General features: G+C 44.7%; 5 protein-coding genes across 5 annotated transcripts; 2 read left to right on the top strand and 3 right to left on the bottom strand.

Moving 5' to 3' along the window:
* Positions 1–108: 108 nt before the first annotated feature.
* LOC139343528 (large ribosomal subunit protein uL3-like) lies at positions 109–3,901 on the bottom strand. Its single transcript, XM_070981239.1, has 10 exons — positions 3,836–3,901; positions 3,026–3,218; positions 2,417–2,585; positions 2,195–2,330; positions 1,351–1,537; positions 1,112–1,272; positions 882–983; positions 585–680; positions 294–413; positions 109–183 (listed from the first exon to the last, which is right to left on the bottom strand). The coding sequence occupies exons 1-10, from the start codon at positions 3,899–3,901 to the stop codon at positions 124–126; spliced, it is 1,290 nt and encodes a 429-aa protein (XP_070837340.1). The 3' UTR covers positions 109–123.
* Positions 3,902–4,835: 934 nt separating this feature from the next.
* On the top strand, positions 4,836–6,532 carry ndufb10 (NADH:ubiquinone oxidoreductase subunit B10). The gene is made up of 4 exons (XM_070981821.1): positions 4,836–5,062; positions 5,402–5,540; positions 5,939–6,078; positions 6,384–6,532. Exons 1-4 carry the CDS (start codon positions 4,915–4,917, stop codon positions 6,470–6,472), a joined length of 516 nt encoding a protein of 171 aa, XP_070837922.1. The 5' UTR covers positions 4,836–4,914; the 3' UTR covers positions 6,473–6,532.
* A 595-nt stretch (positions 6,533–7,127) lies between these two features.
* Positions 7,128–9,224, bottom strand: rps2 (ribosomal protein S2). Its single transcript, XM_070981820.1, has 6 exons — positions 9,065–9,224; positions 8,877–8,966; positions 8,145–8,252; positions 7,705–8,038; positions 7,346–7,437; positions 7,128–7,257 (listed from the first exon to the last, which is right to left on the bottom strand). The coding sequence occupies exons 1-6, from the start codon at positions 9,197–9,199 to the stop codon at positions 7,177–7,179; spliced, it is 840 nt and encodes a 279-aa protein (XP_070837921.1). The 5' UTR covers positions 9,200–9,224; the 3' UTR covers positions 7,128–7,176.
* Positions 9,225–10,210: 986 nt separating this feature from the next.
* On the bottom strand, positions 10,211–12,687 carry rnf151 (ring finger protein 151). The gene is made up of 4 exons (XM_070980698.1): positions 12,652–12,687; positions 11,242–11,411; positions 11,021–11,117; positions 10,211–10,681 (listed from the first exon to the last, which is right to left on the bottom strand). Exons 1-4 carry the CDS (start codon positions 12,685–12,687, stop codon positions 10,211–10,213), a joined length of 774 nt encoding a protein of 257 aa, XP_070836799.1.
* On the top strand, positions 12,570–24,723 carry tbl3 (transducin beta like 3). Its single transcript, XM_070980209.1, has 23 exons — positions 12,570–12,733; positions 12,858–12,909; positions 13,059–13,154; positions 13,619–13,666; positions 13,764–13,905; positions 14,009–14,093; positions 14,250–14,420; positions 14,531–14,606; positions 14,694–14,790; positions 14,863–15,077; positions 15,200–15,341; positions 16,063–16,121; positions 16,331–16,437; positions 16,528–16,663; positions 18,005–18,244; positions 18,568–18,638; positions 19,352–19,508; positions 20,027–20,085; positions 20,767–20,870; positions 21,829–21,900; positions 22,251–22,409; positions 23,213–23,306; positions 23,862–24,723. Exons 1-23 carry the CDS (start codon positions 12,702–12,704, stop codon positions 24,244–24,246), a joined length of 2,799 nt encoding a protein of 932 aa, XP_070836310.1. The 5' UTR covers positions 12,570–12,701; the 3' UTR covers positions 24,247–24,723.
* The last annotated feature ends 120 nt before the right edge of the window (positions 24,724–24,843 follow it).

Here is a 24,843-nt window from a genome sequence, read left to right as displayed (position 1 = left end):
TTAGGTAGAGGTTACGGTTGAAACATGAACACACAGCCGTTACCAAAGCTAACTTTCATGAAACAGCAACACACAGTGTATCTGAATGTCAGTTCATTTATTATTTAGATATAAGAATATTTTTCAGGCCTCTTCGGTCAGAGGCTCCGGCAGAGGTTTCAGGCCATCCTTCTTCAGTGGCCCCTGCAGGTAAATCAGGGGTCAGTGTTGAACCAGTGCAGAGGCATTTATGGGTGATAACTTTTCCACTGATAATGACATTTTTGTGTGCACCAGACTTCCCTCACACTCACCATAAATGCCCTCTTCTCCTGGGCCGTCTGGAAGCGGCCGTGACCAAATTTGGAGGTGGTGTCAATGAATTTGAGCTCGATGGCCTCTTTGGACTTGCGAGATGTGTGCACAAGCAAAGACTGGATGATGGAAACACACAAATATGTACACATACTTCACATGCCCTGCTGTCATGTAGGAGCCTTACCTTTTACTTTGAGTGTACAACAGATGATTTATCTGTTCAGTGTGAAGTCAGACACTGCAAGCTGCCTATAAGGTCGAAAGTTAGACTTTCAAAACCACACTACCTTTCTGAGGGTGAGGACACGTTTCTTTGCCCCGACCACGCACCCCTTCACCATCACAAAGTCATTATTCACTTCACCATAGTGAGGGAAGCCTCCCTACAGGGACAAGCCAACAGGGACATACGAATAAAAAGGGGATGAAGGGTTTTCATGAAGGAATTTGCTATCATTTTCTCTGAAGCCCTTTGTGTGTGTATACATATATATACAATGTGTTCTGCAGGTAGTTTAGAGAATCCATTTGTTCCTGTCTTTAGTGCATATTATAATCTTGACATGGAAGAATTAAAGTTGTACCATGGGAGTAATGGTCTTCTGGCTGATGTCATAGTTGGTGGAGGCATTGTTCCGGATGACCTTTCCGTCCTGGATGTGCACACCCCTACCAATACGGTAGATCTGAGGACATATAGCATTATGGTAATCCCACCTACGTATATGCTTATAAAATTGCTTAGGATTATTAAAGCTGGTTTTTCTAAGAACAGGTGAAGTGGTTGAAACTAGACTCCTAACTATCAGCTAACCTTCTTGTTGATCTCAGTACGGTGGTTGTAGCCCTTCTGACCAGCTCGAGCTATGGTGTAACCCACACGAGCCGGATGCCAGGCTCCAATGCAGGCCACCTTCCTCAAACCCTTGTGAGTCTTCCTGGGAAGCTTCTTTGCGTGCCAGCGGTTTGTCACACCTATCAGCACAAAGAGCCAGAAATAAGAATACATCAGGACCCTGGACTGGCACAAGGTAGTCAGAGCATGTTTCCCACCTTTAAAGCCATGACCCTTAGAGACTCCGATGATGTCAATCATCTCATCCTGGTAGAAGACAGCAGAGACGGGCACAGCCTGCTCCAGACGCTCCTTTGCCCAGTCCACCTTGTCCGAGATGCTTCCCCCATTGAGCTGCACCTCCATGATGTGGGCCTTTTTCTGACTTATGGGCAGCAATCGCATCTGGAAATGGAGAAGCCCGTAAAGTGCAACTAAAAGGAGTCCAGAAATACCAAAAGGCTTTTTGTGGATTATTAAAAAGCCAGAGAGCATCTTGCTTTAAACTTACTATGCTTTATAAGGTATCCCCAGCCCTGTCTTTTTATAATTAGATTTATGATTGAGCACAAGATCGTGTTTGAACTCTCTAACATTGCAAAATTATCATAGGACTAATAATTAAACCATATTTTTATTTTATTCTGAGGCTGAAACCTGCCCAGAAAAACACTGATCCAGCAACTCTGTTGAAGAGTTGAGATCTTGGATGATCTTCATATTGATTGCTGCCAACACAAAGGTTTTCCCTTAGCAAATCCTGGGTGAGCAGCCAGGTTCTGCTCTGAAAATTATTTTTAAACTGTTATTGGACACGGCACCCTCCAGTGCTCCCCAGGGACAGAGCGTCGTAGCCTGAGTTGTTTGGCTCTTGGCATGTGGCAGCTTTTCTTTCCATTGCATGTGGTCAGGTGGATAAGTGTGACACCTCTGTCCTTTTGCAGGGGTGGACTCAAGAGATGGGCTGTGAATAATTGCTGATCATTAGACCAGTGGAGTCTGACTGATGGGGGATGAAACAGCAATTGTTGTTGAAATCAGCTAAAAAACTGTCTTTCCTACCTGAGAGTGAACAATAACCCTGATTACTGAACAGTATTTCTTCATCTTTTCAAAATCCTTGTCCAGCTGTTTCTTTCCGGTCTCATCCTGCCACTTCTTACTGTACTTGGTGAAGGCCTTCTTCTTGCTCTTGTACCTGAAACACAGAAGAAGAAACAACAGCGTCAGTATGGCAATGACTGTGTAGCTGTACATGCGGGGGAACACTGTGTCATCGCACACCAGTTTTTATAAAATCTGCGCTTGCACTCGTCGCTTAGATGCTCTGCAAAGATGGTTTTGAGGGAACGCAAGCCATGAACGGTCTGAATGTATCCCACGACCCCCACCACAATAACCGGAGGAGTGTCAATGATGGTGACCGCCTCTACTTCCTCTCGCTTTGATTGCTCTGTGGGAGAAACATGGAAAATATTCATCTGTTTTGATGTTTCAACTGTCAGTATTCAGCAAAGCTCAGTCAATCATGATGCAACTGTAGTTTTTTCATGGCATTGCATGGTTATTAAACAATATGCAGCAGAGAAAGGCAAAAAATATGCAAAAGAGATGAAATTTTTGTTTGACCCCACCACATGGCAAATATTACAGTATATGAGCCTGACATGATTGCTACTAACATACATGCTACTAAAAGCATTCACTTCTTAACATCCTGTAATAATGTTTCATACTAGTGCTTCTACAAGCTAACTGTATTAAATCTGTACAAACAAAAGGATACCAAGTAACATTATCCTCTCAAACAAACAGTGAGAATCACTCAGTCAGTGTTTTTTTTTTTCCTTAATTGCATCCATGCTGCGGTAAGTCCAGTCAAGTCATGCATACTGAGGCCGGGGCGGTGAATCTCCCTCAGTGTGTGGGTCATGCCAGCCTTGTATCCCAGGAAGGCAGTTAGGTGGACAGGTTGGCTGGGGTCATCTTTGGGCCACGAACGCACCTTGCCCCGATGCCGCTTGCTGCGCTTGTAGGGCAGGAACCCCATGTGCCCATGGCGGGGTGCATGGAACTTGCGATGAGACTGGAAAAAGACATAAGCCACACAGAGTCACTATTTATTGACATGAAACTCATGGAAATGCAGCCCAGATGTGTTACAATGACTTTTGCAATAATGTAGAAGAGACACATAAATCCTTTTCTAAACTCGGTGCAATAAAATGTAGTTCTTTGTCCTGTTGTTGAACAACTGTTATTGTCCTACATTCCAAGATAAGATCAGACATTAAAATCCTCTGATATTAAGGTCCTCTGAAAATACATGAAACAGGACATCAAAACAACAGCCTGTAATAGAATCAAGTCCCTTAATCTTCAGGTGTGTTGACTTCCTGTCCATGCCATGTGTTTGTACTGTCTGCACTGATTTCTGATATGATTCACAAATCCAGCACAGGACAAATAAATAAAACTCAGACGATGGGGTGCCACATAAAAAGAAGTTGCCATTTCAGTACTCCACGTGGTCTCCTCAAAGGCAGCCATTACAAGATGAGTTTTCAATATGCTCCACTTTCCCTTGTGAACGTAGACCAAACAAAGTGACACATGCACACATGCAGAAGTAAAAGACTGACAAAAATGCGAATCAGCGTGTCCTTTAAGTTGAAATAAACAAAAAGTAAGAGGAGCACTGACCATGTCCGCGCACTGTCCAGTCGAGGGGTAGAAAGAGAGAGGGACCAGTGCTGATGTAAGGGTCATACATAAGATGATACACAGAGTAAGGGCTCTAATTTGGTATTTGGCCCAGTTGAGGAACGGTATTCGCTTTCAAATAAGCCAATCTCTGCCAAGTTCTGACAGGAGAAGAAAGGAGGAGGGAAGAGGGTAGACTCAGGGGTCTGAGGTGGTGGGGAGGTCCAGTGGACAGGAACCACATGACCAAGAAAGGAGAGCGAAAGGAAGAAGGAAGTTTTCATTGTCATGAGGCCAACATCCACATGGTCTGCTTCAGGATGGTCTTTTTGCCTTCTTTGATAACAAATCACTGCAATTTGAGATGTTCATATTTATAATACATAGCCTACACCAGGCCACATTTCACCAGCCAGTGTGTTTTCTTGCATTGTTCTGGTCTGCATGTGAGTGCTTCACAAGGCAAGCAAGACAGATGCATCTACTGTTTTACCTGCCATCTGACAGATGAAATGCACTTCTTTGTCAGTGCTGCTTATCAGAGTTTTATTGTCAAATTTTAGGTGAGACTTTAAGCTAATTTTAAGGTTCCTGGCAGCATTTTGTACCTCATACATAAGCAAAAATGGACACAAATCTTGTTTTGTTGTAAAACACTTTGCATCATCAGTAAAAAAACCAATGCATTTTTTCATTTTACATGCTCCTTGACGATTAATATTAAAGAGCATTTTGAGCCTCAGAAGTTCCCACTGTCTGTGCACTGGTGGTGAAAGGCTAGTCAGCTCTGCACCGCCACCTGCTGCATTTCCATAGTACAACATCTCCACCTGTGACCTTTACCCCCGACCTTCATGTTTTTAAAACACTGTAATTGAGCTTATGCTGAATTCCTCTTCACGTGCAATATTTGTACTTAATCAATAATTGCAGAATAATTAGAATAAAACCTAGCTAGATAATATTAAGGTTTAACATTAGTGACCTCAGGTTCGCCATCATGCTGTGTCTTCTGCGCATGCGCCACTCGAAAGCGGAGCTGTTGAGGTCGAATTCAGTCTCGGTCAAAAGCAGACAAAATGCCTGCGGACTATGATAAAGGAGCATATCCGGAGCCTCCTCGGCAGACTCCGGTTGTGGACAAACAGACAGTACTGCCGAATCCAGCTCTGATTGTGTCTAAACTCTTCTATTACTCCGTGGACCTTCCTGTCACCACATTTAGAGGTAACTGAAGCTAACAGAGCTAACTGGGCTAACAGGCTAGCACAACAACATAGCTATCAGCAGCGATATTGGCTTATTGTTGGTACATTTAAACGTTATAACGATGCTACGACTGCAGCTCCCTTACTAAATATATTCCAATATTATCACATTACTCCAAATAAATTACAAAGCAGTATGGCCAGAGTTAGCTAGCTAGCTAGCTCTGTCTGCATTTTAGCGAGGTTTAGTGCTAGCTACTGTCATTGACAGACGTATCAAATCACTGTATCCTTACAACCCTCATGGCCTTGCCTGGGTTTAACTATGTCCTCAACTGTTTGTCTCCCTCTCATCCAGGTGTTGTTGACAGCTTTCGGGCCAATAACAAGCTTGTGTACTACCATCAGAAGTTCCGCCGTGTCCCTGATTTGACGGATTGTCAGATAGGAGATCATCTCTGCTACTTTGAGGCTGAGATGCAGTGGAGGAGAGACTAGTGAGTAACTGGTTACGATGACTTGACTGACCTGTACAGAGCTCTCACCTAACCCCCCTCCAACTCTTTATGTATGACTATTTATTATTTCTGTGTCCTTATTTATTGGGATGTTTACCAGAATATTAATTGTGAGCCAGGCCTCATCACCCTGCATCAGAGCCGGACCTCCCTGATGCTTGTGTGGCTGAATGGCTGTATTTCTGCAGCCAGGTTAAGCCGTCTTGGAGGCTGTTACAGCAGCTCATCAGTGCCCTGTGCTTTTAGAATGAGATGTTCAGCAGTCACATATGGGTGAAAGACCTTTTTTAAGGGTCTCATTATGGTATGGGTGTCAGTATCTACTGTGGAGATATCATTGAAGTGTTTCACCCTGTGTTGCTCTCTTCACCCCTCAGCAAAGTGGACCAGGAGATTGTGAAGGTGGTCCAGGAGCGTCTGAGGGCCTGTCAGCAGAGAGAAGGACACAGCTATCACCAGAACTGTGCAAAAGAAATGCAGCAGTTCGCTGATGTGTCCAAGAACTTCCAGTCACGCTGTGAGTAATGTGCCGCGTGTGGAGTGATAGAAAGAAAACTGTGGAGGCCTTCGGGAATCGTGTCCCACCACATCACTGACTTAATGAAACATTGTTTGAAATGCTGTGATAGGATTTACTCAAGATCTCCTTTGTGTCAGTCTCTTCATTATCATACAAATGCAGTTAATTGTGCATCAATGCTGAAGCAATTGACAGAAATTTCTTTTGGAACTCAATTCATTCATTTATGCAAAAAAAAAAAGTAAAAATTTGCTGCTTTTCTTTTTGCTCAGCTCCCACTTTTTATGTTTCATTCATTCCAGATGGGGACCTGGGAGCGTATGCCAGTGCAAGGAAATGTCTGATGAAGCAAAAAGAACGGATGATGGCAGCTCAGGCCAACAGTGCTTAAGAACAGAGAACTATCTGTCCTGTGTAATAATTGTAAAATAAAATGTATGTGATAACTCAAGTCTGTTAGTGTCTTTCCATCCTCCCATCTCTGACAACACATACACGGATAGAAAATTCTCAATATTTTCAAGTGATGTTGCTGCACAGTAAACAGTTACCCAAATAAATCAACTTTGTCACACAATTATACAGGTCAACTTATAGTGAAATTTGATCCACAGCCAGCAGCAGCAGCAGCCACAATATAGATTTAGCTGACCAGATTTTGTCATGTGTAATCTAGATCTCACTCCCTTTTGTATCCCTGGATGTCTTACAGACCGCTGTAGACAAGCCAATGGGCAGGATTGATGATTTCTATACACGTTTGTCCGGTATTTCATGTGGTGAGTAAGGCAGACAGTCATGCCACTTAATGACTGATTTTATATAGAATATATAAAACACTGCATCAATACTGTGGTTCTTACACATATCCACTCCTACCTGGTAATGTTAAAAAAAGTAACTTGATGGAAAACCACAGTTGTCTAATTTGGTCACTTTGACATTTCATTGCACTAATATCCTAAGTGGGTTTTAGAGATCCCTCTTAATGTTACACAACACCCCTTTTCTGTCTTGAGTTCAGCAGCAGTAATAAGATGTACACATTTCATGGTGTTTCAGAGTGTTTATTCAACAATTCTCTGTACAAAACGTTTAGGTGGAGGCTGCCTGGACGGCCTGTCCCCTCTGCACAGACACCCTGGTGTGAGTCTTGGCCAGATGGTCAGTGAACTCCTGGAACAAGAGCAAAACAGAAGAGTATTATTACACAAATCTCACATGTTAACAACCATAAGATATCAGTCTGAGCTGTGTACTGTACCTGGTAGGGAGACTTGGTGAAGACCGTCTCCTTCCACAGATCAGGGGTCAGGTAGCTGTAAGTCTTGGAGATGGCATCAAATGTGGCCTTGGCTGATGAGGGAAATAAAAACAAATCATGAGTAGATGTTGGCTGGAGCTCTACGAGAGTAAGAACACTGCAAACTTTTTTTGAAAAAAAAAAAAAATGTTGAGTATTGAAAAGGGGAACAGAGGAGACCACAAAAACAGTCTCTCTGCCGTGCATTACAATACTCGTTTCTTTCTCTCCTGATAACGACAACTACACCACTTCAGAGGTGAAGCTGAGCAGAGCAAGGAGAAACGGATTAAGACCAGCAACCATCTGAAGAATCTTACCAAAGTTGCCGAGGGTGGCGGTGCAGCCCCTGGCGGAGGTGTAGCAGTCATCGATACCGGCCATCATGAGCAGCTTCTTGGGCACAGGGGCGGACACGATGCCAGTACCACGGGGGGCAGGGATGAGACGCACCAGGACAGAGCCACAGCGGCCGGTCACCTTGCAGGGCACAGTGTGGGGCTTGCCGATCTTGTTACCCCAATAACCTCTCCTGACGGGGACAATGGACAGCTTGGCCAGGATGATGGCCCCACGGATGGCTGTGGCCACCTCTTTGGAGCACTTCACCCCCAGACCCACATGGCCGTTGTAGTCACCGATGGCAACAAAGGCCTATGAACAAAGCACAACAATGTCATATATGGACCAGCAGCAATATGGGATGTCAACACTGAGAAAATCAAGGCGGTATTTCAGACTTGGTCAGACTTCAACTTACCTTGAACCTGGTGCGCTGACCAGCCCTGGTCTGCTTCTGGACAGGCATGATCTTGAGCACCTCGTCTTTCAGACCAGAACCCAGGAAGAAGTCGATGATCTCAGACTCCTGCAGGGAAAAAAATACAGATTTGAGCATTAAATGATAGATCACTACAGCTGTGAGACGACCATTTAGACTATTATATCATTTAAACTAATTTTGATGGAAACTGCCGTGTGGTTTTATCAACACCAAGTACTTGGTGTACAAGTGACATTGGTGCAGCAATCCACAAATGGTACTGCATGCATATTCATGCAGTTGTATTATTGGATACATTAACCCCAGTTTGTGCCTGGTGTGTAGTAATTTTAAGCATCTATGCTGAAATCAATCTGACAATCTTTGACAATCTGTTCATCAGTCAGACAATCAGTTCTACTTGTCCATTCAATTGTTCCTTTAGTAAGTATCCTCATGCATGTTCATACTTTCTCCTCATATGGACAAAATGAATGAAAACATGCACAATTTTCAGCTCAGTGACTTGCATGTGATGATGAGGCACTAACGTCTAACAATAATGCAGAAAATGATATAAAGCTTCCTTAAATTAATAAGACCATCATGGAGAGATCACTTAAAAGCCTCTTTGCATGCAACAGATCTGCCTTCACTCCGTTAGTTGTAGTACATTATTATCTAATAACTGGCTGGTAGTTACCATGGTCATGCTCACGTGCTGCTTACCTTGATGGGCAGAGAGTACAGGTAGATCTCCTCCAGGGACTTGATCTTCATGTCCTTAACCAGGCGGCCCAGCTTGGTGACTGGCACCCACTACCAGAAGACACAGCACCTCCGTGAAAACAATGCTCGTGGCTTTTAAGCGTTTTCATAAGAGTTGGCATTTAAACACTCGTGAGTGTGAAACTTACTTCCTTGTCCTCGGACTTGCCGCCCCGGGCACCGCGGCCCCTTCCACGGCCTCTGCCGCGTCCACGGCCCCGACCGCGGCCACCTGCGCCAAAACCTCCGCGAAAACCTCCTCTACCACCGGCGTCGTCCGCCATTTGCTGCAGGATAAATCACAGATAATAATTATTACATTATTTAATAGCTAAACCAAGAGAGGGCTTAAATGAGCAAGCATATATCTAGCCACTTCATTCATCTCACAGAAAACGAGCATCGCCGCCATATTTAACGTGGAGGACTGTCCATCATTTATAAATATCTCAGCCTCTGCCTCATTGTCTTTGAAAATATGAGTAGGGTTTTGTAAAAACATATTCAGGCGTAAGTTTGTAGGTACAATCAATGTATTAGACAGAACGATGTCTCAGATAGAAGAGGATTTTTGTCCGTATGTCCCTGTTCGCGTCCAACTTACGTGATCTGTTAAACAGGAAGAAGACCTGCGAGAAGTCTCGTCTAGTTTTATCTAGAAGTGTTATCGCGATATTTTCTCTAAACGAAAACTTGCTAACGACTGCCCCTACCGGCAGCTTTTCCCAGACCTCATCTGTTATTTTGAATGATGGGTTTAAGATTTGGTATAGATTATATATATTATCTTCTTTATGAACATGGCTACATTGTAGCTTTTTTAAAAAATAAACAAAACTAGTCGTCATTATAAAAGCTCCCTTATAGTAAAAAGCTTTACAAGGGAAATATTTGTGCCTGAAATGTTATATTTCATTATAACCTGATGTATTTGTTTTTTATGCAGCCACAGGCCTACTTTGTGCCGACTGATGATCTCATGTTTTGCAGTGTTCAATAAAGATGGAGAAAAATAAAATGGTTATTTCTGTTTTGTTGGAGAAATGCATTAGTGCATTCATTCATCGTGTATCAGCAAAGATTCAGCCTCCACTCTTCTCCTGAATGAAGATCAGGGTGAAAGTGTAATGTCAAATACTTTATTTACAAAATAGAATAAACTATAGCACAAAATTGTTACAAATTCACTCATTTTAATCAAAACCTACATATTCAAAAACACACACCTTCAAAGAAATGAACACATGCAGATGTACACAGCAGTAGCCAACCAGCGGCAGTAATGGACTCGTCCCTCAGCAGCTGCTGTTGTTGCTACTTGGAGTCCCACCAGAGCTGCCACTGCTCTCTCCCAGGTCCTCCTCTTCTACCTCATGCAGGTCATCCATCACCTCCAGGCTCTCGCATATCAGCCCTATCTGCCTCTTCATGTGGGCCATGGTGCTCTGCATCCTCCTCATCTTCCTCTGCAGGGCAGTGGCAATGGCTCTGTGGTTCCTCTGCCTGGCTTCATACTCCTGCCTCAGTTGCTTGTAGCAGTTGTGTTGAGCCTGTGTGCGGTGGGAGAGTATCGTCCCACAGCCCATGTGGCAGGGCTGACGCCAGTGTTCACAGTGGCGGGAGTGGGTGTCCAGGTCCCTGCGGAGGAGCTGCGCCCGGCAGCCCTGGTACGGACAGGGGATGAGCTCGTACAGACAGCTCATGCTGTGGCAGTACTGCTCTGAGAGGGAGAAGGTCTCTGCACAGCCACGGATCTCATTCTTACACTGTTAAGAAGCCAGATAGAGAGATATACAAAGAAATCAGTAAGTATAAAAGACAAGGTTCACATACTGAATACGCTCTATGAACCAATTCACAAGGACAGATGAACACCCTGGGAAAAAATCTACTGTGGACCCCTTTAGTGAGCCCCTCCCCAGAGCCTCAAGACTAGATAGTACAAGGCCTCTTTTTAGGCCATGTTATCATATTTGTACTTTTTCACCAAAGTACTAATATAGCCACTCAATTACTATAATGAGAGTTGTCGTGATAACAGCACAAAGCGCCTTGATGACTATAATCCATGTACAAATGTATAACTTCTGTTTTCCATTTCTTACCTTGATCTTCATGCGTCCGATAGATTTGCTCAGCTTGAACATGACAAAGATCAAGCTCGGGTTAACAGGCTTCCTGCAGCAGGGGCAGGTCTCCTGCCTATAGATGACAATCAACAATTAGTCCTGTTCATCTCTACGGACCAGATATGAATAATAATCCAGTACAGTACTGTTTTATAATGTTCTTGTGTCGTGCTATTGATCCATGTTCTGTTTAGTACCTCTTCAGCCACTGTAAGATGCATTTCTTGCAGAAGATGTGGTGGCATGCCGCTCTTACTGGACACCTGAGGACCCCCTGGCATATGGTGCAGATCAGATCGTAGTCTGGGGTGTCCACAAACAGCTCCACATCATAGCCCCCACTCTGTGTTGACACCTCTGGGTCTGCCTGGATGTGACCAGTGAAAATGCTACTTTATTCTGTGTCATCAGCGTGTACTAGTTATCATTTATTCCAGGAAGACAATAAAGTTGTTTCAAATGAAGAGATGGACAGACTGTGACCCGTTAGGTACCAGTGGGTGAGTTTTATATCTCTATAGCTGTAACACATGGCTGTACAGCTGCTGGCAACAAGTCCACAGTGTTTTCAACATAAAGGCAAGACATGACAAAACAAAAGAATCGTTCTGGAAAGTCATATGACTGATCACATGATAACAAAAAGCAGGCGTAATCCTTCTGCCTAAACGCTTTTTTCAACACAAAACATGAACTAATTACAAAATGCTTCTAAACACATTCTTCTCATTATTATAGTTGCATTGTTAGTCAATTCGAAAATTTCATAGAAAAATACCACAATACTAATACAAGGCTTTATATTCTTAATGGAAAAAGGGAAAGCAAATTTCTGAGTTTAACAAAGATATTAGGAGAGAAGGTACATTAAGAACAGGTGTAATAGCCTGAGAATTTACTCTTACGATACCTGTTAATTAACTGAGAAATAAAACCCACAATTAAAAATAGATCAATAAATAGACAGAAGCTGTTGTCTACTCACCATGGTAATCTCTTGCTCCTCACCGTGTTTCCATTCCCAGCGCTGGTTTACTCCATATCGGTCCTCTCACATGTCACAGACGGAACACACACCCGTGTTATCAATACAACTCACATGAACATTCGTGACAAAACACGAAGGAGGGACCGTGTGTGTTTGTATGCGGACAAATGAAAACAGTAAATTATAAAAACGATGGGAGAGAATGGCGCTCATTATGGAGCGCGTCCATTCCCTGCTGTTCTAGCATGAAAGCTCAGCCTCCGCCCGTCGAACAGGAACTTTTAAACATGAATAGCTCAGCTGAGGCTATTGTTGTGACCCTCGGGGACAAAAAAAGTTCATTTTGAGATGGTAGCGATCAAACGCAATGCAAAAATGTTGTTCGTGAACTTAAATTCTCCCAAAACAACTGCCATTTTACGTGCGTTTTAAATAAAATTCTGTCTGTTCACTTATTGGCAATAGACATGGGATTTCGCAGTGTTCCGAGCAAAAACCGTCTGACCAATCACAGCTCAGTGCGCTTCGATGACGTACAATGTGTGCGACTCAGTTATCAACATGCGGGAGCGATGTGTTGACTTCAGCCAACGTGTGAACTGAGAAACAAGTCATTTACATCACCATATCTGTCAAAATATTTCGCTTTTGGCATTTCTCGTGAGCAACATGGCAAATAGCAACTTTCAGTTCAAAACAAAGTAAGTTTTTTGGCGTATGGCACGTGCAAGCTGTAAACACTGCTAGCTGGCTAACAGGAGCTAGGCTAAAATGTCATTTAAAGTCGCTCCAGCCGACAGTCATATTTCTGTTGTTCTCTTACAGTTATGCTGTTTCCAGCAAGATTGAACCATTTTACAAAGGAGGAAAGGTGCAGGTGAGTAATACACTACCATGATGGTGGGGGGCGGATTAAAGTAAGAGGCGATGCAAAGCGACCAAAATATCCCTTACCAAAACGATTTGGACATTTAAAATCGCATGACTGCCCTTGAACACTGTCTGTGTATTTATTTATTTTTTCAGATCAGCAAAGATGAAAAGTACATCTTTTGCACTTGTGGATCTCGTGTCAATGTCCTGGAGATCAGCACAGGGAAGATCGTCCACAGTATTGAACATGTGAGTCCAGAGTAATGACTACATTATGTACAGCAGCAGAGCCCCTGTCTCAAAGACCACTTTCATCATGTTGAGGGGGCTCATGCCCACCTGGATAACAGAGCTTTCTGACTGACTTTTGCCTGCCAACGTCTGTGCTTGTTCTTTTATGTTCCATGGTGCCAGAAATTGCAATTAAACTTTCAAACCCAATCATGATACTATCACCTGTTACCAGTGAACCTGTTTACCTGTGGAATGATACAAACAAAGGTGTTTTTGGAGCATTCCACAACTTTCCCAGTCTTCTGTTGCTCCTGTCCTAACTTCTTTGAAACGTGTTGCTGACATCAAATTCAGATTAAGTACATACTTACAAAAATGCTGATGATGTCAAACAATAAATATATAGTCTTTGTACTGTTTCAAATTGAGTATACCTTTCACCATCCTTTCTGTCTTGTCTGTCCATAATGTCATTTCAGGATGATCAAGAAGACATCACATCTTTTGCACTCAGCTGTGATGATGAGGTAAAGCAAACAGTCAGACTTCACGGTGTGATTTCGTTTTGCCAACCTAAAAAAAAAAAGAGCGTTTAATATGTTTCTGCTCTGTTTCCCACCACAGCTGCTGGTGACAGCTAGTAGAGCTCTGCTGCTGAAGCAGTGGGACTGGAGGCAAGCTCAGTGTACTCGCTCCTGGAGGGCCATTCACACTGTTCCTGTAGCCAGCATGACCTTTGACTCCACCTCTACCCTCCTGGCCACAGGTCGGCAATTACCAGTTTAATTGTGTGTTTTGTGCTCCATGTGTCTGCTGATCTCTGCTACATAGCCGTGAGACATAGAATTTGGCTTCTTGTTGTCCTGCAGGTGGCTGTGATGGCACTATAAAGCTTTGGGATGTGGTGAAGCAGTACTGCACCCACAACCTGAAAGGGTCATCTGGCGTCGTACAGTAAGTTCGGATATTAATGAATCACACTTGCTTTGAATCATATGTATGTAAACTCGGCTCAAGGAAAAGATTTGTGTCATTTCTCCTCAAGTTCAAGTGAAAGAAACTGATCTGTAACTTAATTTGGTAACAAATGTCCCTTGTGTGTCTTTGCAGCCTGGTCCAGTTCCACCCGGACATCAGCAGACTGCAGCTTTTCTCCTCCTCTCTGGACTGTGGCATTCGGCTGTGGGACCTGCGCTCCAGCCAGTGTGTGTGCGTGCTGCAGAGCCACTACAGCGCCGTCACCTCGCTCAGCTTCAGCCCCGATGGTGACACCATGGTCAGGTATCGTATGCTCAGTGGATGAGTTGTTAGCTTAAAGCATTTTGGGGTTTCTGATGCTTTGACAGCTGTGTGCTCTTTGTGTGTAATTGTATGCTGATCTTTATTTGCAGTTCTGGCCGAGACAAGATCTGTACAGTGTGGGACCTGAAGAGTCAGGAAGCCAAGAGAACTGTACCGGTGTATGAGGTAAAATGAAGAAAATGGTGGGCTTTGAGAAACATGTGGGGGGAAAAACGCCACAGCTTGATTTCTGTGTGTTGTCCTTGTCTCCAGGCTGTGGAGGGTGTTGTGCTTCTGCCTGAGAATAAAGACTTCTCTCAGATTGGAGTGACGAGCAAGGACTTGCATTTCATCACAGCTGGCAGCAAAGGTTCGCCTCTTGAACAACTTACCTGTGTTTCTGCGTCTTCTGTCGCTCACCTCTTCCTCCTTCCTCTTGTAGGCATATTGAGAGTGTGGGAGGCCAGCACAGCACGATGTGTCTATGCCCAGACCCTCACTGCTGCCTCTGAGGAGGACGAGGAGGAGGAGATGGATGACAACCCCCGCGGCCTAATGTACCTTCTTCACCTGCCCGCCTCCTCCAGACTGGCCACAGTCACAGCAGAACACAACATACTGCTGTACCAGCTGCCTGGTCTCACCACACAGCAGCAGGTGGGCTCTGAGGATACTGTGCACATGTGGGGGGCATTTAGATTCATGTTTAGAGATATTTTACTTATAGATGTTTTGTTCTTCCTAATGGACGCTGTCTTCTTCTGTCCACCCTCTCGCAGTTTGTGGGTTACAGTGACGAGGTGCTGGACGTGAAGTTTCTGGGCAAAGATGACAGCCACATCGTGGTGGCCACCAACAGCTGCCAGCTGAAGGTGTTTGAGCTGCTCACCAACAGCTGCCAGATCCTGTACGGACACACAGGTCAGTCTCCAGCAGAGGGCAGCGTGTGTGCGCGTATCTGCATGTGACAGTGTGTTTTATTTGTTCAGCAGAGGGCAGAAAGTTTCCACAGTGCTGCAGTGAGCGGTTGTTTCCCCACTGAGGCAAAATGTAAAAAATATAAACTTGTGTAATCAGTGTTTTATCTCAGTTTGATGCAGTTATTTGTCATTTTCTGGGTCAGACACTATTAATGTAGGAAAATCAGATATTCTAAGGTCTATTTTTGCAACATTTACTGTAGTTTTTCTATGACTTGGACAAACTTGGGTGACAGGAAATGGAAATATTACTACAATTACTGATACATAACCACACTGGTAATAATGAGTAAAGGATCGGCCAACTGTTGAGAAGTCGTCAGCTGCAACAAAAAAAATGTTTTTCACAGAGTAACAAATGAAACACAAAAGATGTTAAAATAGATGTGAATGATTTAAAAGCTATTGGTTAAACATTGATTTTGTTATACAAAATCTTTATTAACAGAGTTCCCAGAAGCAAAAGATGAAAAAGATGGGCTCCATAAACAGCTGTAGGATTAGTGAAAATGAAGGGTATCATTAGAGGAACCAGAGTCAAAGAATTCAGATCTGACACCGTCAGGTTATCTTAGCTTCGTATTGTTGAAAGGTGACCTGCAGAGCAGGTTGGATAGATGCTTATCCACTCTGACATTCACTTCTGGGTTTATCTCCCACAGATACTGTCCTCTCATTGGACGTGTTCAAAAAGGGTTTTCTCTTTGCAAGCTGCGCGAAGGTGAGCACACGTTTGCACCATGCACCGATGCTGCAGACAAAGAGCAGAAACTAAGGAAGATGATGGTGCACTCTGAAGGCATTCAGCACACGCGCGCATTCCAGCCTCGCCACAAACCCACACATTGTCACCGCGTCTGCTCTATAAATAAAGACACTGGTTAACCCCGTGTAAGCCAGCAATAACCCTTGCATGTTGTGTGTCTTCAGGACAGGTCAGTGCGTGTGTGGCAGATGGACAGTGACAGTGGTCAGGTGCACTGCGTGGCCCAGGGCTCCAGCCACACTAATGCTGTGGGCTCCATCACCTGCTCCAGGTAACACTCCACATTCCTGCTGTCACACACCTGTGTCTTTCTTTACATGCACCAACTCACACATGTTCTTCGCTGTGTGTTTGTGTCCAGGATAAAAGCGTCTTTCATAGTGTCTGGCAGTCAGGACTGCACCGTGAAGGTGTGGGATCTGCCGGCAGACTTGTCTACGACAGGGACGGACATACATCGGCTGACCCCCCGCACGACAGAGAAGGCACATGATAAGGTACAAACACAAAACCCCACATTTGTAGCCGATAGTATGCATAACAGAAAGACGTATACACAGTATACGTACACACATATGCACACACATAGGCACACAAAATCTGTTCTTGTTTGCAACATCTTTGTGCCAATGATTTTTTTTAATGCATTTATCCTTTATACCACGTGACAATGGTCCCTGTCCAGATCTGAGCCCAGCACATAGAGGCTGCATTACATACACATAACAAAGCAGAAAAACAGCTTCACTTTCAGTCAACTGTAAATGGAAACCAACGAGTTGTGTCAGGGTGTGTCTGCAAATGCCCTGTACAGGAAAAACTTGTGAACTATGTTGAACTATAGCCCCTTTCTCTCACTCTCACACACACACACACACACACACACACACACACACACACACACACACACACACACACACACACACACACACACACACACACACACACACAGTCTAACCCTGAAATGTTCAGGAACATTTCCTGCATGGGTTCATGTGTGAATGGAAGCAGACTTTCATGCATGTAAACACAGTCATTGTTGGAGTTGTGGTGGAAACAGAGTAGAAGTTGAGAGAGAAATGTTTCAGGAAAGAGAAATTTAGACACAATATCATCAAATAATTCCAAGATTGCTCAAATTATTAATGTATAATAGTGTAGCAGAGCTTCTGAGGGTTCAACTTTACCTTTAAAATGATGGATTAAATGCAGACATTAATAAGAAATAGCAGTACAACTTTTGATTTGATCGTTTAGTCTTTACATAGAAACACAGCGTGGAATCTCACTCACACACACACACACACACACACACACACACACACACACACACACACACTCAGAGGTGGGTCAGGCTCCAGTTATCTCTTATGAAACATGTTTTATGCAAGCCATTCTTCTCAGAAGGAAGTGCAGAACACCTGCCGGCCGTTTGCTCACTCGTGGAGCTGATTACTAGCAAGTTTGTGGGAAGTAAAGTTCGAGTGCACCACATTTTCCTGCCGCACCTGCACGCTCCTCACTCAAGGTGTCTGTCAGCAGTGCCCGGTCACTGCACCTTTCTGTGTCTGTTGTCATGTTCCAGAGGAAATATCAGATTTAGACACAATGTGAGATGTCAGAGGTGACGCTGGAGGAAGTGTAAAGAGAGGAATTCCGACAATCTGTTTCTCTTGGAAAGGAAAGTGATTGATACCTTCACACGTTTTCTCCAACCTTCCCTTTTTCCTTCTGGTTTCTCAGCACCATCTCTTTTTTAAACAGCATTTTCTCCTTCCACCTTCCATTTAGCTATCCAGGAAGTTAATCTTCATGTCCTCATCTCGCCTTTGCTCCAGGATATAAACAGCGTGGCGGTGTCGCCCAATGACAAGCTGCTGGCCTCAGGCTCCCAGGACCGCACGGCCAAGCTGTGGTCGCTGGCGGGGGAGGGGGACGTGGGCCTGCTGGGGGTGTTTCGGGGCCACCGTCGCGGCGTCTGGGCCGTCTGTTTCTCTCCCGTCGACCAGGTGCTCGCCACATCCTCCGCGGACGGCACCACCAAGCTGTGGAGCCTGCAGGAGTTCAGCTGCCTCAAGGTGGGCATTAAGCGTGCAGGTGTCACAGCGTGTCATTTAGCTCCCTTCTTTATCAGTGACACACTTACTGGAAATGCTGTGACAGATTCTATTCTAGAATCTGAACAGAATCTGAACTATTCTAGAATTCTAGAACAGATTCTATTATGTTGGACCTGAATCCCGTCAAGGTAACGCTTATCTGAAATATGTCAAGAGTTGTTTGTTCATAAGTCATAAATATGTTCTGTTCCTGTAGCTGACTGTAATATTTTTGTGGCTGTAAAGTAGAAATTACATGTTCTGTCTGTTTTTTTTTTTGTTTTTTTTTTACTGCTTTTAAGACGTTCGAGGGTCACGATGCGTCCGTTTTGAAGGTCGTCTTTGTGAGCCGAGGCACTCAGCTGCTCACCAGGTAACCCCACCTCCTTCAGAGTGCACTGTCCGGTGTCGTAGTGTCTTTCTTTATTTTTGACTTCACTCTGTAGACACGGCGCAGAGTGAATTCCTTTTTAAACAAACAGCCTCGCATTGTGCTCTGCAGCAGGAAATCGAGCTCAAAAACCCTCGTTTATGCTTTATCACCTTATCTCTAGTCGTCATTTGTCACACTTGTTTGCTAATAAGACTGAAGAATGTGGAAACAAAAGGAAGCCGCATGCTCAAGTGCCCGGCAGAAGAAGATAAAGCTGTTTTCTGTTGTTCTGGTGTTTGACAGCAAACATTCAAATCAGCATAGTAGGGAAACATTTGACACACACAAGAGCTGCATCCCAAATTCAAACTGCTAGCACATAATATACTGATTCTGCAGTTCACCACCATCCACAAATAGTTTCATTTTTTCCAGCTGTGAGTAGCTCCTCCATTTCCTTTGTGCATTGCATTGTGCGACAATAGTGTACATCACCTACGCACTTGAAAACCTGGACCTTTTAGTCTGCATGCTGGCTGTTCTGATTGCAGGGCTGTGACTAATTCTTGCTTTCAGTGTCTATTAATGTCAGTTTTAAATCATTCATGTCAGAAAATAGTGAAAAATGTCAGTCATGTGTGGCGTTTAAATAAAAGTCTGAACTGTTGACAGGTAGTTGTAACTCCTCTCTCCCAAACGTGCTCTGTCCTCAGCGGCTCTGATGGTTTAGTTAAGCTGTGGACCATAAAGACCAATGAGTGCGTGAAGACGCTGGACGCGCACGAGGACAAAGTGTGGGGTCTCCACGGCAGCCGCAAAGATGACAAGATGGTGACCGGCTCGGCAGACTCTAACATCACCGTGTGGACGGTAAGTGTGATTGGACTGATGGTCGTACCGAGGACACAGAGAGGATTAAGCTGCATCAATTAGCAGGCGAATTTCTAAATAGCCAAAAGTATTGATCGTCAGATTGAAGAAGCAAAAAGTTCTTTCTGTTTTGCCATTAGTGTTCATTTCTTCTCTCCATTCTGGGAAATAAATCACAAAATAAAGGTAATACAATGAAGAAAAGGTGGAAATGGACATGGCAGTTTGAGGAAGGAACCATGTGGCAGCTTAAGTTTCTTTAAAGGAACTGGACTGAACGTTTGTACACAAGAACGTGTAAGATTTGTTATTCAGCAGATCAGAAATATTTCAATGTTCGTCAATCACCTGACGGTGCGCTCACCAAAATATTCAGTCCACGTCTTATCCAGCTGTTTATTTTCAGCTGACCTTTCACTCTGACTGACCGCTCTCTCTTCCACTGGGGGAAAACGAGGAATTTCCCCTGCAGGCTTCGACAGATAATCGAAGAAAATGTTTGTTTTGTCCACTGCTAGGATGTGACAGAGGTGGAGCTAGCAGAGGAGCAGGCCAAGCAGGAGGACCAGATACTCAAGTGAGTAACACTCATGATGTTTGAGGTAAAAGCTGATCACAGAGCTCGCTGATTCAGCCCTGCAAATGATGGACAAACAAAATCCCATCTCTGTGTTGAAGGGCTGAAGGATTTGGCCCCAGACCTGACTTAGGTCCACCCTGCATCTTATTGCGCCATCCCGTCTGTCTGTCTGTCTGTCTGTCTGTCTGTCTGTCTGTCTGTCTGTCTGTCTGTCACCCAGTGAATAAACAGAGACCGTGTTAGACTAAGGTGGACCTCCCTGGGTCAGGCCTGCAAAGGTCAGGGCTCTGTGTGTGTGTGTGTGTGTGTGTCTGATAAGATTGAGGGAATACTGGCCCTCAGATATCTGTGTGTGTTTGCTCACTGATGTGTGCATACATGCACTCAGACAACCTGGGTAACAAATTAGTTATTATCACTCAGCACCGCAGACAGAAAGGACTCAGTATGACGGAAATGATAAAAAGTTCCTGAAGTAAACCCATCAGATTTGTTGGGTGTGACGCTCTGTTATTCGTCCTGAAATTAGCAAACCACAGCTGAACCCACTGTGAGGAGCTCGTTTTGTTTTTGATATTTTAGGACCTAATTTGCTGTGAATTTTTAAATGCGTGCAGGTGCGTGTGTGCTTGTCTACCTGTATGACCGTGTGTCTGTGTGTTTCTTGTGTGCGTGAAGGCAGCAGGAGTTGTCCAACCTGCTCCATGAGAAGAAGTATCTGAAGGCGCTGGGTCTCGCCATCTCGCTGGACCTGCCTCACACTGTGCTCACCGTTATCAAAGGTACTTCGTGCTACAGCTGTTTCTTTTGGGGGTTTAGATTGAACCGCGGGCACTAGAGAGCTGAAACTGAGGCGGGAAATGACGCACAACAAAGGTCCCAAGCCGCCAGCATATGTCCATCTTTCATGGTTTCGCCTGCGGTTACCATGACAAGCCGTCGTCCTGTTAGTCCATCATCGCTCTTTGTGGGCGGCTGCTGGCTTTAGGAGTTGACTCACTCGAGCGTTGATGCAGACACGGCACAGCGCTGTCAAAGAACGGGCCTGCGAGCGCAACAACAAAAAGCCACCTGGATTTAGCAGCGTCGTGCTCTTTTGTCCCGTCGCATGACGCTGAGCCGCAAAACAAATTCAAAACAAATATCTGTGGTGACGTGTTGGTAATCTGTCCCCCAGGAGCTGGGGAAAACAAGTACAGGTGGGACAAGACAAAGAGGTTTCTGGGACATATCGTACATTGTTTGTAATGTTTATGTTGGTCTTAATCCTCTAACTCCACGATGACCTTATTTCTTCTTCTGATTCTGTCTGTGTTTGTTTCTCTGTTCACCTGTTTGAACAATAGAAGTTGTCGTCCTTAAGTAACAGGTGTCAGGACATCATTCATGCTGCGGGGGGGTGAATCAGCACGCATTCATTCATTCAGTACACGCATGTCAACAAACAAAAGGCAGATGCATTCTTAGTTACATAATAATTTCGATTGCTTTCATGCTTGTCACAGACTTTTACTCTCCTGCAGGATTGAAGGGATGTTGACGTGTTGACATTAAAAGATGTTTCAGCTGCCCCAGATGTGACTTATGCCACATTCAGAAATTCCTCTTATGTGAATTATCTAAGTTGTTTAATTGTTAATGTGTGAGGACAGTAAACCCAGTCGCCTCTGCACTCTAAGCATGAACAAACATACCTCAGCCGGCTGCCTTTGACATGTCGTCCTCTCATGCTCCTTGTAGCGATCCGTGAGGTGGAGGATAACCGCGAGCTGTTGGAGAAGACGGTGCTGAAACTTCGACTGGATCAGAAAGGTAATCATGTCCGCTCTGATGAAGGAAGGCAGAAACGCCAAGAAATAAAGTCTTCTGAGGTTTAAAAGTGAGATTCAAACTACTCATTAAAACACATGGGAGTGTACCGGTATTTTAACAATGGACCAGAGGCCTGTGATGTTGTGTTGAGGGGAAAATAAACAAATTCTTTGAATTTCACAAGCCTGCCGCCTTTTCAAAGAGGCTCTTGCTCAAACACAAGCTCAGTCCTCTCAGATCAGCAGGCCAAGGAAAGAATGCATGTTAACAGCTGTGAAAGTAAAGTCTCTCTCCTTTCTCCCCTTCACCCTCCACCTTCATCACCGCCTGCTGCCCCACTCTCCTCTCAGAGTCGCTGCTGCGCTTCTGCGTGGCGTGGAACACCAACGCCAGAAACTGTCACGATGCTCAGGCCGTCCTGCAGGTGCTCCTCACACACCTGCCGCCTGAGGAGCTGCTGCAGTACCAGGGCGCCCGAACGCACCTGGAGGGACTCATCCCTTACACAGGTCAGCAGAGGGCAAGAGTGTGTGTGTGTGTGTGTGTGTGTGTGTGTGTGTGTGTGTGTGTGTGTGTGTGTGTGTGTGTGTGTGTGTGTGTGTGTGTGTGTGTGTGTGTGTGTGTGTGTGTGTGTGTGTGTGTGTGTGTGTGTGTGTGTGTGTGTGTCATGAGTAGCTTAGGGTAGTATGAGGAGATAGAAAGGGGATAGGGGATAGAAACATAGCAGTTACACTAATGAGAAAGAACAATACATTGGAGGACTGACGTGTGTAATAGGACAGAACGTATCATCTTAGTTGGCAAAAGCAGTAACTTGAACAAGTGCCAAAGAACTCTAAAGCTGGTATGTTGGCTGATGGGCGCAAACAGGTTTTAAGTCACTTTTCAGTCACTATAGGGAGTCTCTCACAAAGGAAATGACAACAGTCAGAAAGTGCCTGCTGTCTGAGCCTTTCTTTCAGCAAATTGGTGTGCGTCATGATTCAATATCCATTGCACAACCATGTACTCTGAGTAAAGTGATTCACAGATGGTATGTTTAGGTTACATGTCAGTGTTTTTTGTCAGGATACCGGCAGCAGGGCTGGAGCATGTTGCAAACTGGAGAGACAGGATATTTAAGTCTCGACACTAGGCTGTGTTTACAGTGGAGAAACACATACCTCCTCTGGTATGTGTTTCTTCACTTTAAACGGGGGACATTCAAGCAGTATATTCCAGTTTACACAAGCAAAGTGGATGTAAGAGTGGCGGCGTAGCCTTCCTACATCCCAACTCATCACTGATTAACTCTTCTGTCTGTCTCCCACAGAGAGACACATGCAGAGGATCGGCCGTCTGCTGCAGGCCTCCATGTTCTTGAACTACATGTGGCAGAAGATGAGAGTGGCCGGAGCACCGTCCAGGTGGGGATTCAGACCGAAGAAAGTGCACGGGGGTCGGAGGCAGTGGGGATGTGAGACATGAAGCATGATCCAGGAAGTTATATTTTAAAGCTTATCAGACCCGGAAACACTGTGCAGCGGTTAATGAAGTCTAGAACTCTGGAAAGCTTTCACAGCAGTGACCTTTTTACCTTTAATGCAGAGTTTGTGTCACGTAGTGGTGAATGAAAGAATGAAAGGTTCAACCTGCATCCCTGCTACGCTGACAGACGGACTCAGGTCGATCTGAACGCGGCCTCAGACCCTCTCAACCTTTAATTAACCTCCCGGGTCACAGACTAGAGCTCAGTGACTTCCTCGTCTTTCTGCATTGACTGAAAAGTCCAAAACTCGGACCGCAGCAAAAAGTGCGTTCGGTGTGCGGCTAGAACAGGGACTTTGAATTCTGACACTGAAAATTGAATTTGGCTCTGAAAAATAAAAGACTGACATTAAAATTATTTGATTGATATTTTCAGGTTTTGATGTGTTTTTCCAATGACTGTCTTCTAACCCCTGCTGCTTTGTCCTGTCTAGCATGGAGCAGGATGAAGAAATGGATACCACTCCTCTCGCAGAGCCGTTCTTCATGATTGACAAGGAGAAAGGAATGGGGAGCTGCGATGAGGAGAAACGAGACGGAGATGATGGCGACGGCGAACAAGAGGAGGACCCAGATTGCCCAGGTGAAGAAGAAGAAGAAGAAGAGGAGGAGGTCAGTGTCACCAAGAAAGCCTCAGCCAGGAATGGACGAATCGAAAACGGAGAGGGCGCCAAGACAAATGGCAACCACCACTCTGGAAGTGAGGAGAGTTCAGAAGAGGAAGGCCTGGAAGAAGATGAGAGGGATCAAACGACAGTAAAAGTGATGAAGTGTCTCCCGCTTGCCTCCTCTGCACAGTGCCAGACGTTCGCCAGCTGACAGGGATCTCTGGGCTGACAGCAGATGACTCACTCCTGGAGAAAGAAAAGGCCCCGGGAGGTCGTCCTGTCTCGGACCATTAGCTGGAGTGACACACTGAGCGTGCCGAGGTGCAGGAGGAGACAGAGAGAGGCCGGTGTGGAATGATGATAATACAGATAATAAGCCTCTCTGTGCATTCCCCGTCTCAGCAGCTCAGGGGTAAAGACTCTCTGACTTGTGCCAATAAATCGTGCATCAGTTCTTTATTCAGATTTGATGCAGAGGCGGAAAGACTGAAGGGAGAAGGGGCTGCGTTAACGTTCAGGCGTTCATCCCCAACTACACAAACCAGCACCCATTGTCTGCTTCTGCAGTGTTACGCAGTCCTGATCTACCGGCTTGACCGCAACACAAAAGGTTCCTTACATAACGTGGATGTTTTACATGTCACGACCAAATATGACTATATAATAAAATTTTGTTCTTTGTGATTTGACTTGTGTAGCAGTCTTTGAGATGTGACCATCAGTCATTCACATGCTAACATGACTTGACATCACATCACAGAAATGCAACTTTTCTTTGGAATAAATGGTTGCACAAGGCTTTAGAGGA

The sequence above is a fragment of the Chaetodon trifascialis genome, chromosome 15 (assembly GCF_039877785.1).
Source record: "Chaetodon trifascialis isolate fChaTrf1 chromosome 15, fChaTrf1.hap1, whole genome shotgun sequence".
Classification (NCBI taxonomy): Eukaryota; Metazoa; Chordata; class Actinopteri; order Chaetodontiformes; family Chaetodontidae; genus Chaetodon; species Chaetodon trifascialis.
Note: the sequence above shows the minus strand (reverse complement) of the source record. Positions and strands in the feature narration are given on the sequence as shown.